Genomic DNA, 16,887 nt, shown 5'->3' with positions numbered 1-16,887 from the left:
CCCTACCTTAGGGTTAGGTTGCTATTTCACAATATTAACTGGTTAATATAAATTACAGAATTTAAAGCTGTTGAATAGTCACCAGAAAACAGGGGCTACATGGCTGTGATTCACCCATAAGAGTCTGACTCCAGATACAGGCAAAATTAGGCTACAGTTTTCTATTGGAAAATCTATTATAATGCTTAAGATGTCCCAAGACATCATTTAGACCTTATTTCAGTGCCCCCCTGTGGAGTGGGCTTAATAAATGCTGTTCTTCTCCATGTGAAAACTCCAAGATACGGGGACATTTAAAAAAGCCAAAATCACTTGAACAGTGTGGTGTAGCCTATCTTTACAGACGGTCCCTAACTCCCTCTCACACACAATCCCACGTTATCTAATACTAATGTGGACAAATCTGGAAAAAAAAACAAACACACGCCTGTAACAGGTGTTTTTATGTATGCATTACATTAATTAAGTCTACAAGTAAATGTACAGCCATTTCAATCGCGTGGAGGCTCCCTCACGCTTCCGGGCGTTTTAACATGCAGCGTAAATATCAGTAATAAAACGTGTCGATTTAAAAACATACGATTTGTTCAATAACCGTACATATGAACACAGTGGCACATTCAACCTTAAAAACATAAGTCCTGTAACCGTCTTCGGGGATAATACGGTTTCTGTTTGATGCATCTGTTTCCGAGTGGGTGTTTGTGTCTGTCGTAGTATCTGGCAGCCCTGGACAGTCCCAGCCGGTGATTCTTGCGTCGGTTCCTCGCTCAGCTGAACCTCCGCAGAAGGTCTTTCTGTGTAGCCGGTTAGCATCATGGCGAACGTGGTGGATACTAAGCTATACGACATCCTCGGAGTTTCACCGTCTGCCTCTGAAAATGAACTAAAAAAGGTACCTAATTTACTGTTTTATACGTGTGGGAAATGTGTTTAGTAAGGACAGAATTAAAAGAAGGGAGGTCACCTGTGAATTTTGGCCTAGAAAGAAGCCATCAACGTGAGCTAGGTTACTGAAAGCTAACGCTAGCTAAGGATTCTCAGTGTTGGTTTGCTAGCTCGTTAGCCTAGCCAGAAAGCTAAGCTAGCTAGATAACTATTCCGTACTTAAAGCGAGTTTTTTTTTAGTATAATTAAAGCCTTTCTTTAGTGTGTGTGAAATATCGGCACTTCTTGTGTTTTTCATCGTTCCCAACGTTTTAAAGATCAGAAGGATGGGGTTAGCCTGCCCAAAAACCAAGGAATACACGGGTGACCACGAGTGTGATAGCTTGCCGGCTATTGACATTATATGATACATTCCAGCAAATAGTCCCCACCAAGTTGAACAGTAACGAAGCAAGAACCGGCTAAACCGCTAACACAGACAATGAAATACCACGAAGTAACCCCGCTTTTGTGTTCACAGTGTTGGTGTACCGTCTGGTGACTTGAAAAATATCTTGTGCGAAGGTTTATAGATAAACCTGTGTGGTGTTAACAAGATAACGTTGTCACCCGTCGTGTGGCTAACTCTGCTGTATACTTAGCGCAACGGTAGTTAGCCGATGTACGTCTCTGTGTTCCCCAAACTCCATTCAAACATCAGGCAGGTAGGGATTGTTTGTAATCGGCAAACCTACCCCTCAACATAAACATGACGTGAGACATTTGACTAAATTGTTGTGATCGCCTGTATATTTATCTTATATTCTACGACCAAATGAACCAATGTAACGTTAGGATAGTAGCTTGTAATCCCAGCATTACGACTAAAGAAAATCAACATACTGGGTGGTGGCAGTGTGATTGACTCGCAAAACGTTTTTATGTCCAGCTGGAGTACTTTTAGATTCATGCTAGCAGATTGTGAATTGGCTAGAAGATGATCATGCTATTATTTACCGCCTGATACAGCAGGTAAACTGTAAATATACACATTTTCAGGTGTAGTTTTGTTGACGTGTTCTTCCCTCTGGAGTATTTAGAGTGTCTGAGATGTCAAAAGCAGCGATGCTCTTCCAAGTGCCCTCATGTTTTTGACAGCAAGGCCACAAGCTAAGCACTTAGCTTGTAAGGACAGTTAATACACTTAGTGACTTGCTAACAGAGCTATTTGACACTGATGGCACCTGAGCTCAAGCTGCAAACACACCTTTGTTCACGTTGATGTTTGGTTTATTACAGGCCTACCGCAAACTGGCCAAAGAGTACCACCCAGACAAGAACCCTGATGCTGGAGACAAGGTATGATGCACCAAAGCATGTCATGGTTACAGCAGCAACACCATAGTTAGCAGCAGCTCAATTGTTTAGTAGTTGGGACCAATAGATGATGTCGACTTAATTTATCATGATCACAAAACATAACTCTTTGAGGATTTAGACAAGGTACAGATCAGAGTTTGAAATATGAAACAGTGTTTTCCTAGCAAAAAGCGCATCAGTGTTTAATCTGTGCTGCTGTGTGACCTAACTCCTCAGATTCAACAAGAATGAAACCCCAAGAGACTACTTTTTAAATTTCCTTTTACTTTGTTCTTAGTTGGCCCTTTTTGCTGCGATGTACCATTTTATGTGTCTCCCACAATGTGCCAAGCTGTCTGATCATTCCTTTTATCATTCTCCAGTTTAAAGAAATCAGCTTCGCATATGAGGTACTGACAAATCCAGAAAAGAAGGAGCTTTATGATCGCTATGGAGAACAGGGGCTACGGGAGGGAGGAGGTGGAGGGCCCGGCATGGACGATATCTTCTCTCACATTTTTGGTGGAGGACTATTTGGGTTCATGGGGGGACAGGGCAGAGGACGCAACGGAGGCAGGAGGAGAGGAGATGATATGGTGCATCCTCTGAAGTAAGTGTGTTACATAAATACATTTTAGCTGCTTTGATGGGCAATTTGAATACAATGAGTTGTCACAAGCATCTCATAACTCTTTTGTCATGCAGGGTTTCTCTGGAAGACCTCTACAATGGCAAAACCACCAAACTGCAGCTCAGTAAGAATGTGCTGTGTGGTGCCTGTAATGGGTGAGTTTGCTTTGTGTGTTTTATTTTAATCACTTAAAAAAAATCCATAGCTTCAAAGCGTTGATGGAAGATACTATGTAACTGCAGTAATTTTGTTGGATACAAATTCCCTGTAACAATGCTGATGTTTTGCTGTTTGCCTTTTAGTCAGGGGGGTAAGGCAGGAGCAGTGCAGAAATGTGTGGCATGCAGAGGACGAGGTATGAGAATTATGATCAGACAGCTGGCCCCTGGGATGGTCCAACAGATGCAATCAGTTTGCACAGACTGCAATGGAGAGGGTAATATGTCCATTAACACCCACACACCGTCTATACTTTTAAAAAGACATGAATAATGTACAATAAGTAGCACAACAGCTCTCTGAAAATTGTCCAATCTCTGTATGTGTGCTTGCACAGGTGAGGTGATAAATGAGAAGGACCGCTGCAGAAAGTGTGAAGGTCATAAGGTGTGTAAGGAGACCAAGCTTCTGGAGGTGCATGTAGACAAAGGCATGAGACATGGACAGAAGATCACATTCTCTGGGGAGGCTGACCAAGCACCAGGTGTCGAACCAGGGGATATAGTCCTGGTGCTACAAGAGAAAGAACATGAGGTAAAAACAGTTGGCTTTTTATATTGTTTAGCTGTATTTATTTTATAATGTTTTACATTTATTTGACAAACATGATATAATAACACCTAAGCAACAAATTCGGGATTTCAATCTAAACCAGGAATTCCGCCGTGATGGCAGTGACCTTCACATGGTCCAACGTATCGGCCTGGTCGAGGCTCTGTGTGGCTTTCAGATGACTGTTGCACACCTTGATGGACGTCAGTTGCTTGTCAAATATCCACCGGGCAAAGTCATCGAGCCAGGTAAACATGTCTTCATACCACAGTAATTGAGATTAGTGTTGTCGCGATACTGGAATTTCCAACTTCGATACAGTACTTGATACCATTTTCAGCACTATGGGGAAGAATTTACTTTAAGGGCATAACACAGAACAAAAGAAAAATATGACAGGGCTGTAGTATGACAATGACCTCTTGTCTTTTCTTGGTTAGAAGCAGAGAACAGCAGAGTGACTGTAATAAACATTACACTGCAGTAGTGCACATGTTTGAAAGCCTCTGAGATTGTCTCATATTGAAAAGGCAAAAAGTGCAAGTTAAAAAAAAAAAAAAACAACAAAAAAAAAACATGCTGCAAAGGCTTATCTGCAACTGGAGCGAATGACATGAGAGACGAGAAGACAGCATTATGAGCGAGTGAGTAGAGGCGGGGCCAAAGGGGGCACTGCAGAGGTGTGCTAGTGTGTGTGTGTGTGTGTGTGTGTGTGTGTGACTTTGCTGTTGGAGAGAAGAGAGAGTGAGAAAGTAGTATCAATAGTATCGATACTGAGGAAAATGAGTATTGAAACAGTTTAAAATAGTAAGAATCAATATGTATTGATAAATCAATATTTGTGACAACACTAATTGAGACTCTCATGACAGTCCTGCTTCTTTTGCTCTGGTTGATTTTAGAGGACAAGATGATTGCCTAATTAACTGTTAACTGCACCTATTACGGTTTTTCTTCTGCAGCTATTTTTTTTCTTTCTCTACTGTCTCTGCCTTCAAGCTGTCTTATGATTTATTAAAGTCTATAATTTCCTGGTAAATACTAAGGGTATCTGTAACACAGCATCAACTATGGTTTATGCACCAAAATGTAGATACCCCGGATCAAAGGCATATACATTTTGATGACAGTTAAAACTTAAGAAAGCGGAATATAACACAAGTTTTTCTTGTCAAGTGTGTAAATATACAACAAATCCCAAATAATATGATTTTAAATTGTTTTTGTACCACATCATAACATGCCAACAGCCAGTGATGTACATATTTAAAGCATAGTTTTTACTGCCTGACAGTTGTGTTAGCATATGTAACAATATATAGCGTATAAACTGCAAGGTCAAATATTGTTTTTGCCCCTGCGTGCCTTTACATCCTTTTGTTGGTGTGTGTCTGTGTGGCAGGTTGTATTCGCATGGTGAAGGGAGAGGGGATGCCTCAGTACAGAAACCCTTTTGAGAAGGGAGACCTTTACATCAAGTTTGATGTCCAGTTCCCTGAAAACAACTGGATTAGCCCTGAAAAACTGAATGTGAGTTGCAATTGTTAAACATCCTGATTTGCACAATTTTAACTCCATTAAAGGGATAGGTAGGATCTTTTGAAGTGGGGTTGTACTCATCTATAGTCAGTGTATTATATACGGTAGATGCTGGTCAGCACACCAGCAGTTTGGAGAAGCAGGCAGGAGTACCGACACGGAAACTAAGCAATGTACTGCTGTGATGAGGTCAGCAAAAGTGTATTTTAGCCAGCTAAAAAGAGTCCCACATAAAAAAAATCATTGACTCCATTGACAAAACAGTAGATTTAGCTCGCAGAATATGAGAGTTGCTGGTTAGCCACTGTCTTGGTCAGTTTTTTGTTTGTGATATTGTGTGACTTTGGCATTGAGGAAGGTTAGTTTTGATACACCAAAGTCACACAATAACACAAACAAACAATCTAACTGAGGCAGCAGTAGACCAGAGGCTAACATGTTCAGCAAGCTAAACTTACTGTTTTTTTTCCAATGGAGTCTGGTGGCTTTGACGAGAGCATAAATGGGGAACAGCTTTTCCATCAGAAAGGGCTGTCTGTGGCAATGGAAAGCAGTGAAAATCTTAAAAACTAAGAGATTTTTGTAAGTGGGACTTTTTTATGTGGCTAAAACATGTTTTGCTGCTGCCCTCCTCCACAGCAGTACATTACTTCTTCTACTTCTGTGGCAGTACTCTTGCCTGTTTCTCCAAACTGGGGGCGTGCCGACCGCCATCTCCTGTAGATAATGCACTGACTATGGATAAGTACTTAATATAACCCACTTTAAAAGACTGGAATTATCCCTTTAAGCTTGAATGATTGCGGTGTCATGATGTTTTTTTAAATTCTAATCTTTCAGGAACTGGAGTGCTTGTTGCCCGCTCGTTCAGAGAATCCTGTTATTGCAGCAGATGCAGAGGAAGTTGACCTGACAGAATTTGACAAGACTCAAGGGTCAGGAGGTGGAGCCAGGAGAGAGGCCTACAATGATAGTTCTGATGAGGAGGGGGGCCACCATGGCCCGGGGGTGCAGTGCGCACACCAATAGAAAGACTCATACATAAAGACATGCACACACATAAATACATGAACATCCCTTGAGTCCCATTGCTAACACCATTCAAGACTTGACGCACATACATGCAGATTTATCTCCGTTCATGATTCCCATGAAAGAGAGATATACACAAACACATACACACGTATATCCACCCTCCTCAGTTCCATGGTGCCCATAAGTCAGAGATATGCTGGACGTGTGATGACCATTTTGTGTTTATGGACAGTAGTGCTCATCAAAGCCTCCAGCGAGAAGGTTCACTGACTGAACTTGACTTGGACCGCCCTGTTTTCATCCTAGGCTTTTACCTTTCACTGTGGGAAACACCAGTCTAGTGTATAAAATGCAAATATTGTTGACTATCTTGTATAAGGTGTAGTTTAGTCTTTCACACACAAGCGCATGCTGCTTTCTTGCCGAAGATCTTGCACACGTAGATCCAGGGTCTGGACAGGACATGACGGAGAAATCTGAAACCACACCTGTTAAAATTTCAGTGTGTCACTGCTATCAAAGTGCCCTGCTATCATAAGAGCTGACCTGATTACAGCCCTAAAAAGTGTGTCCTCTGCACAGCCTGCTGAGAACCGCACGTTTAATCCACCTCATCCTCTAAGAAGAACTGTCATATTTTGAAAATAGGACTGGTTTTTAGTCCCCAGCCTGTCACATTGCTAGAATATTAAAGCCCTGAGTAAAGCACCTGTCAGCCAGGCACCATGTTTTTTTTAGTTTGGATTTCAAACTTGTCTTTGTTGGTTTGAATGTTAGTGTGTTCGAGACCACTGAACTTGAACCTAAGCTGTGTACTCTTCAGTTGATTTGAGGACACACTTGTGTACTTTGTATGTATGTGTGTGTAATGCGGTGGCTCAGTGTGTGCGAGCTGCTGTGGAATGTTCTGGCTTATTAGAGTGATAGTTATTCCTGCTTTGTGTTGGACTGCAGTGTGAGTGGACACTATATAGGGTCAGTGTAAGAGGAACAAACAGAATGTTTATTTGCCGAGAATCTTTTCCACGTAGACATTTCCCTCCACTCACCAGGATCCAGAGAGGAGGGTGTCCTCTCTCACAGGAAAACCACTGGGCCCGCACCAAACCTCTGTATTATACATATCTCCCCATCGTAGAGTTGTTAGCCAAACTTACATCCTTTGACATGTTACAATATTCCCACCCCCATAGACCTGTAAATAAATACTGCCCCAGTCCATAGGTGCATTCAGAGTCTACAGCAGTGTCCTTTGTCCAGTCACATTATTCCTTACACACGTGAGCAATGGCCAACAGTGCCAATATAAATGTTATATCCACATGAAGGAGAGTTGATGGAACCTCTGTAGACTGTTAACATGCACCTCTGCGACTCATTGTGTATGGAATTTAGGCCACAGGGGGGATCGTGTGTACACAACTAAAGGGGGTCATTGATAAATGACATTACTGTTGATGCTTATGTTTGTCAAGATGATAATTAAACTGTATAATAAACAGTCACTTCAAATTTGACATCTGTCTTATTTCATATGCACAACCTGCAACATTTTTCATGATGTGTGCTTACATGACATGACATCCATAAACTGGACGGACACTGCTTTCAAAATCTGCAGCATTACACTTCAACCCATCAGAATATAATCTGATAAACAGTGTGGCATACATTTTTTGGACAGTGTGGAGTGGACAACAATTCTGAATTTTAAGAAATACGGCACCCACAAAATGATCATTTGTATATCCAGTACTCTGTGTTACATTGAATTTGTGAAGAAAACAGAAAATTCCTGATGAATTAAAGTAAGGTGGGGTTCACATTTAACAACGGCAAAATATATCAAAACATGCTCTTACAAACTCAAACAACTCGTGCAGTGTAATCAGACTCTCGTTAATCCAGTTGTATGCTCAGTACTTCTCAAACAGACAGCATTTTCCAATGGGGAACTGAGCAGAAAGTGAAGCCAGACTCCATTGACAAATCAATAGCTTTAATTTGCTGAGCATGGGAGCTGCTGATCTATCTCTGCCTCCATCGGTTTGTTAATGTTATTGTGTGACTTTGGTGTTTCAAAGGTTTAGTTTGGATTCACCAAAGTTACATGAACTAAGCACCACAAAAACACACAAACAAACCAACCGATTGAGACAGTGAAAGACCAGCAGCTCCCACACTACGGTAGGTAAAACTACTGTTTTTGTAAATGGAGTTTGGCTTTGAAGAGAGCATAGATAAGTCTCACATTCCATTCAGTTCCCCATGGTAAAGGACTTGCTGTTTAGGAAGTACTGAGCATGTGATTGGATAAATGAGACTTGGATTATACTGCACAAGTTGTGTGAGAGCTTGTAAATAGATGTTTTGATAAAGTTCTGCTGTTGTTAAATACTTTACTCACAGAATGACCATTTGTTTATCATTAGTCATGCTGTGTGATGTTGTCTGAACTAGTTTTTCTCGCATGCCTCCACGGAAAACGGCATATTACTGATTTTTTGATTGACTGGGGACCATGTTTAACAACAGACACTTGTAGACACTTATTATATAGCAAATGCAGTGTATTACGTCTCATTCATCCAGCCGTATGTTCGACACTTTCCAAACATGCATTTTTGCCAATAAACGGCACGGTGGTGCAGTGGTTAGCATTGTTGCCTCACAGCAAGAGGGTTCCTGGTTCAAACCCTGTGGTAGGGGAGCCCTTCTGTGCAGAGTTTGAATGTTCTCCCAGTGTCAGAGTGGGTTTTCTCCAGGTACTCTGGCTTCCTCCCACAGTCCAAAGACATGCAGGTTAAATGGTGACTCTAAATTGTCCGTAGGTGTGAATGTGAGCGTGAATGGTTGTCTGTCTCTATGTGTCAGCCCTGTGATAGTCTAGCGACCCATCCAGAGTGTACTCACTGTCAGCTGGAATAGGCTCCAGCCTCCCTGTGACTCCTAACGGGATAAGCGGTTACGGAAAATGAATGTTTGATATAGTTTTGCTCTCATTAAACATGGTCCCCAATCAATGAAGTAATCCATATGCTCACCATATCTGTGGAGGCAGAGAGGTAAAAAAGGAAAGGTAACACAACATGACTTTCTGATTTCCAAATAGTCATTTTGTGGGTGAAGTATTCAACAACAGCAAAAGTATGTCAAAACATAAACTTGTGCGGTATAACCCAAGTCTCATTTATCCAGTTGTATGCTCAGCTCAAGCTAACACGCTGTAACTAATTGATACGCAAACGGTCATTTTGTGTGTGAAGTATTCCTTTAAATGCCATCGCATATGACTTGAATTTATGTAGAATTTTCTATGTTAACTGGAACTTTGCAAGGCGTCGTGAATTTAACATAACACAGGGTGAGTTATTGATATACAAATGGTCATTTGGGGGGTGAAATATACCTTTAATTAGACATAAATTCAAGCAGCTGTAGTTTCTCAGTCTGCTCCATCATCTGTGTCTCTGCTGTGGAGAGCTACTGGACCCAGGAGTTCCTTAAATCCTGCAGTATTCCTGGAGAAAAAAGGCAGATATAGAGGATGGTGGTAAACCGAACGTTGGTGTTTCCTGTTTAAATTAAAGGGGCGTCTCTTACCGGTCACGTTTGGACTGCATGACATATGAGCGCTCTCTTCTCAGCTGCTCCAGCCGCTCTCTAACAACTGTCTTCTGCTGATTCTTATCCTCCTACAGTACAGTAGTAATGGTGATATTACAAAAGTTATATTATTAGGCAGCCTGCTAGGCTCAATATTCGGCAAGTCACCTGTGGTAGATCTTGTGTGAGGTGCCGCAGCCTGTCTGTGTGTTTCAGGCCGAGTAAGTCTTCCTCTGCCTTCCTGTTTTGGATGATCGACAGCCGCTCCTGAACCTGAAACACAGTGTCACAGTGACATGTGACCTTTGCCTCTGATAAACACTGATCTGAATACTCTTTCAGTTCCCCTCTCCCCCTCTCTATGGTGGGTGAAGTTGTGCAACAAATCCCTACTCTGCCTCTACATGTTCTCTCACCCTCAGCAGCTGTCTCTCTCTGTCTCTCTGCTGCCTCTGTTCGACCTTTCTTTGCATGTCCACCAGGTTGCGCATTGTCCTTTCTCTCTCCAGCGCAGAGACTGGTTCTGTTGTTCGTTCTCTCTCCATCAGTGTGGCCTCCCTTTTTGCAGGGCCACAGTCAACCTTTACAACCGGAAACAACATATTTGTGGCATTTAAAATTTGAATAATGTGGAAATGTTCAGCCAAATTATGAGCACTGGTTGACATAACAGCAGACTCACCGTGGCTGATGTATTATATTTCAGGGCCTCAGCATGGGCAGAGTCAGGCCCTCTCAGATCCCACAGCTCTGACTCTGTTGCAGTTGGACACATTTCCTCCCCAAGCACTTCTCTGTCTGCATTAGCTGTCTCATGGGTCAGTTCAAAGCAGAAGTCACCAGCATGCTGCTTCATCTCAGCAGGGTCAACCAAGAGATGTGCGTGTAAATCCTGCACGGTCTCTGCTACCAAAGCATGTGTTTGCAGGTCACATTCAGGTTCTCTCTCCCCTGGTTGATCAGCTGCTCTCTCCTCCAAGGTCAACTAATGAGAATGCAAAAAATTAGATGTGTGACATAGTAATTAAATGTGTTATGGTTGCTTTATACTTATAGAGTACCTGTCCTGCTGTGCTGCAAGGATGACCTGTGGGTTTCATCTCCTCTCTGTCACTCTCTCCTGACGTCTCCTCACTCTGTGTGTGCCCAGCTGTGCTGCTTGTGTCACTTGGCTGTACACCCTGTCTCTGTCCCGTGCCTCTGACTGCAGCCTCACAGTCGGTGTCATCCTCTGGTGGTTTGCTCCAAGCGAGGGCGATCAGTGAGCCCTGTTTTTCATAACTCTGGGGGCTCTTTGTTGTACTGCCCACCTCTTCCTCCTGGGCTTCTCCGTCTGCAGCGAGACTCTGATGGGTATTACTTGTTGCATCTGATACACACAAGATCTCCAAGTAGGGCAGGTCTTCCATGACCACTCCACAACCTGGGGGAAAGCAACATGTTGTAATTGCAGCTGTGAGTGTATGGTGATCTCGTGTTTGTCTGTGTTTGCAGTACCTGCACAGACATCGGTCCGCTCTGCAGGTTGCACCACATTTAGTTCTCTACCGGCCCCTCTGATTGAATCCACTGTTGGAGCTTCAGCCGGCCCACCGGTGCCATTTTGAGCATCGTCCAGTCCACTGCGGCAGGACTGAGCTGTGATTTGCTCACTGCTGCTATTTTCGGTTAACTCTGGATAAGGAGTGAGTGAAGTAAGAGGGGTGTCTGAGATCAGGTGGAGTAGGTTGGTGTAGCGTGGTGCTTGAAGTTCAGATGCATACTCATCTCTTAGAGCGTGGAGCCACTGTGCACTCTAACAGAAACATAATAGACTGTGCTTTATTAAAAGAGCCTGTGTTAATGTAGAATCTTGGTATGGGTGCTGTGGTTGCTCTACCTTGTCAATCAGTGCTGGCAGTAATGCAGAAGCTTGGACCTCCTGGAGCTCCATCAGCTGGGTCAAGAGGAGCAGGGAAGAATCCTGCAGCTGGTGTTGGTACCACATTGCTGGATTACTGCTTATGTGGGCCTGAACTTGGGGCTGTGCCTGAAAGCTTGTTTGCTTTAAGGGGGTTTGAGTCTCATTGGGTGTCTGCAGACTGGCATGGATTTGCCTCAGCTTTTTGATACAGCCACTTCTGAAAGCAGCTTGTTGATGATTATCTGTGTAGGAAAGAAGAAACAGGAAAGACGGAATATAGAAATAAGGGAATACAAAAGACAAGCTCGCAGCAAAATAATAATAAAAAAAAGTGATTTACCCTCTTTTGCAGGCACCGTGCAACCTGGCTCTTGCAAATCCTCTACGGAGACCCCATTTGCCAACTTGACCAGGTGCTTCCTCTCCTGCTCCTGAGTCAGCACCAGCAACTGCAGCACTGCCTGCTGTAACAAGGCCAGAGTTGTTCTGCTGCTGATAAAACCACTGTAGTGTTTCACTGTTAGCCATTACTCAGTAAACATAATCGCAGAACAGAATTTTAAGAATAATTTTACAACATAATGTGCTGCCTGTGTCTTAGAATCACTTGCCCAGATGTAAACTACCTGCTGTGGTGATACTGAGACAGAAGAGAAGTCCTTCTTTTGCTCCTCCTTGTCATCATGTAGCCACAGAGCTGCGTGCTCTGCTCTGCAGGGACTCGTCACATGTGGCCTGAGCAGATACACAAAGTACAGACAACATATAGCGGAAGCACTGTGTGCAAATAAATGCTATAAAGCCAAACCAGATGATAGTGAGTACATTTTCATTTTCAGTGTTCAGTGTTAGTGTTTGTTGGCTCACCATGTCTCCCAGGACTGCCGAGCTGCCAGAAGAGCGCCGTAGGACATGTTTTCTCTCTGAGCTCTGAGAGTTGCCAAACTGATGTACAGACACAACAGTCTCAGGCTCTCTCTGTCCAGCCTGGAGAGGAAATATTAATGAAGCAACTCATTATGAACCTGTAAAAGCCACATATAATGTAACTGTAACAACTGCTTGCATTAACATTAACCTCTCAGGTACAAGGTGAGCAAGATCTGACAGTATGTAAATCAAATTATTATAAGGGTATTCTGAAGTCAACTCATCTGACATTATTTCAACTTTCTTGATGTGTAGATGTATTCCCAACAATTTAAAATGGTGTGATCTTCACCTGATGTGTTTCAAAAGTCTTTACCTCTTGCCCAGGACTGTTAGTGCGTCCCTTTCTTGTTGACGAAACGTGTGTGAATCATTCAGAAGTGAAACGGCAGACCAAGACTCAGGACAGTTTTTCAGGCAGGGCCTGCAAGAGAATTATCTTTGTTATGGTGCACTTGTCCGATGCCCATAAAGGAAAAATACCATGGGGTTTGTAATGTTGACTTGAATTCTGATTAAGTGTGCTATGTGTGTTTTTATACACAACTGAAAGTAAGTTTCCTTTCTGGAATCATGACATAATTAACTGCTCTCTCAGCAGTACACACTGAATTTTTACTTTGTTTTTGTTTGTGTTGAAGCTAAGAAATATTGATGTGTTGTTGTTTCGTTGTTTTCTTTTCACTTCAGCACATTTCAGTATATTTAGTTTTCATGTCATCTTAAATTTCTAATAATAACCTTGTTATTGTGTTACCTGTATATCCTGAATGCTCCTGGCAGCTCAGCCAAACCAAGCATGTCACCTGACTCCAGAGCCTCTTCTGCAAGATCCCCCAGCCCCTCCTCTTCCTTACATTGTTGCCATGGCAGCAGGGTCTCCCAGATACTCAGAGCTGTGGTATCACCATGAAAAAAAGAAAACGAGGAGAAAAAAAAAACAGGAATGTGAAGCACGTGGACCAGGCTCTGTGATGCTGAGTAAGCTATAATTAGATTTAGGAGACTGTTTTCTGTGGTATATTGCAGTGGCAGCTCAGAGAAACTTTTCCTTACTGTAGTGCTCCTGTAGCATTTCTGTGTAAAGCAAGTGGGTCACAACATCGTACTTGACTTCCACCAGGAGGAGGACGTCTGACAGGGAGACACAGCCCCAGGCCTGACCTCTAACTGCTAGGCTTTGGCTCTGCCAGGGAGAGGGCAATATACTCTGCACACCCTCTGATGCCAGTCTAAGATAAGATCAACACATAATATCTTAATGATAGTAAACAAGCACTTCGACATATAATAGGTGGCTTGTAACATTAAATAAAGGTTTTAATTGTTTTTAGTGCTTAAGCAAAAAATTGACAGGTCTTTCTGATGGGGAACTGAACTAAAAGTAAACCTTATCTATGTTCTCTTCAAAGCCAGACTCCAATGAGAAAAACAGTTATTTTACCTGGCTGAACATGGGAGCTGCTAGTTTATTGCTGCCTCCATCAGTTTGTTTGTGTTATTGTGTGACTTTGGTGTTTTAAGGGATCGTTTAGATTCACCAATTTCACACATAACACAAACAAACTACCAATGGAGGCAGCAGTAGACCAGCAGCTCCCAGCTTCCTGCTTTTCTCCTTTTTTTGGATTCTTCGTTCACTGCGGAGGCGTGTGAGATAAACAAAGTTTTCTTCACAAATTCAGTGTAATACAGGGTAAGGGTGAGGCTAGTCTCCAGCTCTGTGATAGTGAAAGCTTGAGTCGCCACATTGTGCTGAAACGATTCAACTGAGGATCGTACTGGTTCGTAGGAACAATTCAGTGGAACTTTGAGTTTGCTGATCATACTTTTCCCTTAGTTTTTAAAGCTCTTCCACAAACATCTCCATTGTTAGCTGAGGTACAGCGTTATCCGCCATGTTGCCACAAACGTTAGCATCGTGGTTTTGGGCTTGATTTGTCACCTTTCTGTCTGCCTTTTCTGCTCATTTCGCCTCTCAAGCACAGGAATTGCTTCAATATGAGGACACCGTATTTAATGATAAACAGTATTTTAAGAAAAAATTATGGGGCGTCGGTGGATTAGTGGTAGAGCAGGCGCCCCATATACAAGGCTGTTGCCACAGCGGCCCGGGTTTAAGTCCAGCCTGTGGCCCTTTGCTGCATGTCATCCTCCCTCTCTCTCCCCCTTTCACACTTAACTGTCCTGTCCATTAAAGGCAAAAAATGCCCAAAAAAATCTTAAAAAAAAGAGAAGATTATGCTGAAATGATATAGAGCTTGGACAATGTGTGCTTTGACACCACATTGCGTAAACAGAAGTCTCAGGGTGAGTAATTGATGTACAAATAGTCATCTTAGGGGTAAAGTACTCCTTCAAAGTAAAAGAATCAATGCTGCAATGTGCACATATTGAAGACAATGTGATTATGTGGCTTTTTAAAGAAGAAAAAAAAATCCATACACTTGGGAGTTTTGGTGCTACAGCCTTACTCGGCCTATTATGACCAGTATCGTATGATGGCTTACGTTGGCTGATGTTAGCAGACTTTAGGTGGATATATGCATTACAGATATTACTGAGTTTGTTCACTGACTTGTTTCTACTTGTGCTGCTGTTACAATATGTTGTAGCATTTGAAATTGTTATAAATGTCTTGCATCCAAAATTTACTCGAGGTGAGGAAAAAATATTTGCAATAAAGTGCAATATTATATCAAAAGTAAAGTGAAAAGTGCCTTTCAGGTGTTGAATATAACACTTGCAGTATTACAATGCTGTAGGTGGGCAACGTGGCTTTAAGTCTAACACTGGTAAACAATGCAATGCATCATATTTTGAGCTCATCTTAATTTATGTTTTGCAAAAATAGCCTCAATCTGCAAGGTCAGTCTGTAATGTGGTACTGTATTATATAAGAAAACACTCAAGTAAAGCACCTTTACCTCAGAACTGTATTTGAGTAACACTGTAACTTCTTAAAGTTAAGATGCTCACCTGGCCCAGCACTGCCTAGCTGCCTTCTTGATCCTCTTCACTCCTCTCACACTCCCAAACAGCTCTTTTTTCCCCACCACTTTTTTGTAAGTATTTGGGTCTGTGCTGTGGTGGAGGCAATCCAGCACATGAGGATCGATGATAAGTGGTTCATCCGTCCCATTGAAAGTGTTGAGATTTCCAGCATTTAGCAGCTGGAGGTCCCAGTAGAGCTGCGGATAACAGTACTGACTCTCATAGTGATGACATAATATTTTGGTCGCTGGGTTTCTCATACACTCTCATATAAGATTCAGAAGAAATAAAACAAATGAATTCACTACCTTCTCCTTCTTTTCCCTCTCCCTTTCCATTTCCAGGAGAACATCCAACACATTTTCACCAACACAGGACCAACTGTTATCACCTCCTGCAATCTGAAACAGACACAGGTACAAAGGAGTATCCCATAATGATGACTGAAAAATTGATCAGCAGCTGCTTTGTTCATTAAAACATGTCTTGAGTTTTTACCTTCTGCATGGCCACATGTGCCTCATCATTGTTGGAGGGGATATGAAACACTTTGCGGTAGAGCAGGCTCACATCCTTAGAGGAAAACTGAGCTCCGACAGACAGTCCCAGGGATTGGTACAGACCGGTGACACACTCCTGAAGGAAAGATCAGTTGTAGTTACACACACATACATGGAAAACAAATGCAGCTCTCATCCAACATCAGAACATCTTACCTGCTCCATGTTTTCTCTACTGTGGACTCATGCATAATACAGGCTGTTACTATGGTTACAACAGTCCTCTGGACAACAGCTGGATCAGGTTACCAAGCAACAAAAGTGACAGTGTATCTGTCAGAGGGGGAAATGTGATACGTGAACATGTGACTCATTACACCTGTGTGAAAGGTGTTCTAGTGAAAGTTAGTGGATCCCAGTGTGAGTGTATCTTGTTGCCTGTCTCATACATCATCATCATCATATATCTTATAAAGCACCCACTGGTTCAATGCTGGTAACACTTTATTTTATGGATGTGTAATGTCCTAATAATTTCCTGGGAAGCTTCAAGGAAAGAACCATTTAATTGGCTATTACTTGACCTGCTGTACACTCACTGAAATTTTTTCTCATGTACACAAGCAGCTAATTGGACCAACTGAACACTTTGTCTGCATTATCTTACATTTAATTAGCACCAAATACATATTTATTTCCAAACTTCCTGTTAAATTACAAACAAATTACAGACCCATAAAATAAAGCTTCAC

At 42.3% G+C, this 16,887-nt stretch overlaps 2 protein-coding genes across 2 annotated transcripts; one reads left to right on the top strand and one right to left on the bottom strand.

The window, feature by feature from the left end:
• Positions 1–555: 555 nt before the first annotated feature.
• dnaja2b (DnaJ heat shock protein family (Hsp40) member A2b) lies at positions 556–7,719 on the top strand. Its single transcript, XM_049575367.1, has 9 exons — positions 556–895; positions 2,167–2,226; positions 2,610–2,836; positions 2,932–3,012; positions 3,160–3,293; positions 3,414–3,610; positions 3,732–3,876; positions 5,031–5,158; positions 6,008–7,719. Exons 1-9 carry the CDS (start codon positions 818–820, stop codon positions 6,194–6,196), a joined length of 1,239 nt encoding a protein of 412 aa, XP_049431324.1. The 5' UTR covers positions 556–817; the 3' UTR covers positions 6,197–7,719.
• Positions 3,451–16,360, bottom strand: LOC125887300 (uncharacterized). The gene is made up of 19 exons (XM_049573997.1): positions 16,352–16,360; positions 16,134–16,271; positions 15,944–16,036; positions 15,621–15,832; positions 13,698–13,873; positions 13,399–13,537; positions 12,958–13,065; positions 12,579–12,698; positions 12,338–12,446; positions 12,052–12,175; positions 11,688–11,953; positions 11,306–11,603; positions 10,870–11,231; positions 10,491–10,793; positions 10,225–10,389; positions 9,977–10,081; positions 9,806–9,897; positions 9,612–9,723; positions 3,451–3,589 (listed from the first exon to the last, which is right to left on the bottom strand). The coding sequence occupies exons 1-18, from the start codon at positions 16,358–16,360 to the stop codon at positions 9,648–9,650; spliced, it is 2,895 nt and encodes a 964-aa protein (XP_049429954.1). The 3' UTR covers positions 3,451–3,589; positions 9,612–9,647.
• Positions 16,361–16,887: the final 527 nt, after the last annotated feature.

This window comes from Epinephelus fuscoguttatus, linkage group LG4 (assembly GCF_011397635.1).
Source record: "Epinephelus fuscoguttatus linkage group LG4, E.fuscoguttatus.final_Chr_v1".
NCBI classification, from domain to species: domain Eukaryota; kingdom Metazoa; phylum Chordata; class Actinopteri; order Perciformes; family Serranidae; genus Epinephelus; species Epinephelus fuscoguttatus.
Note: the sequence above shows the minus strand (reverse complement) of the source record. Positions and strands in the feature narration are given on the sequence as shown.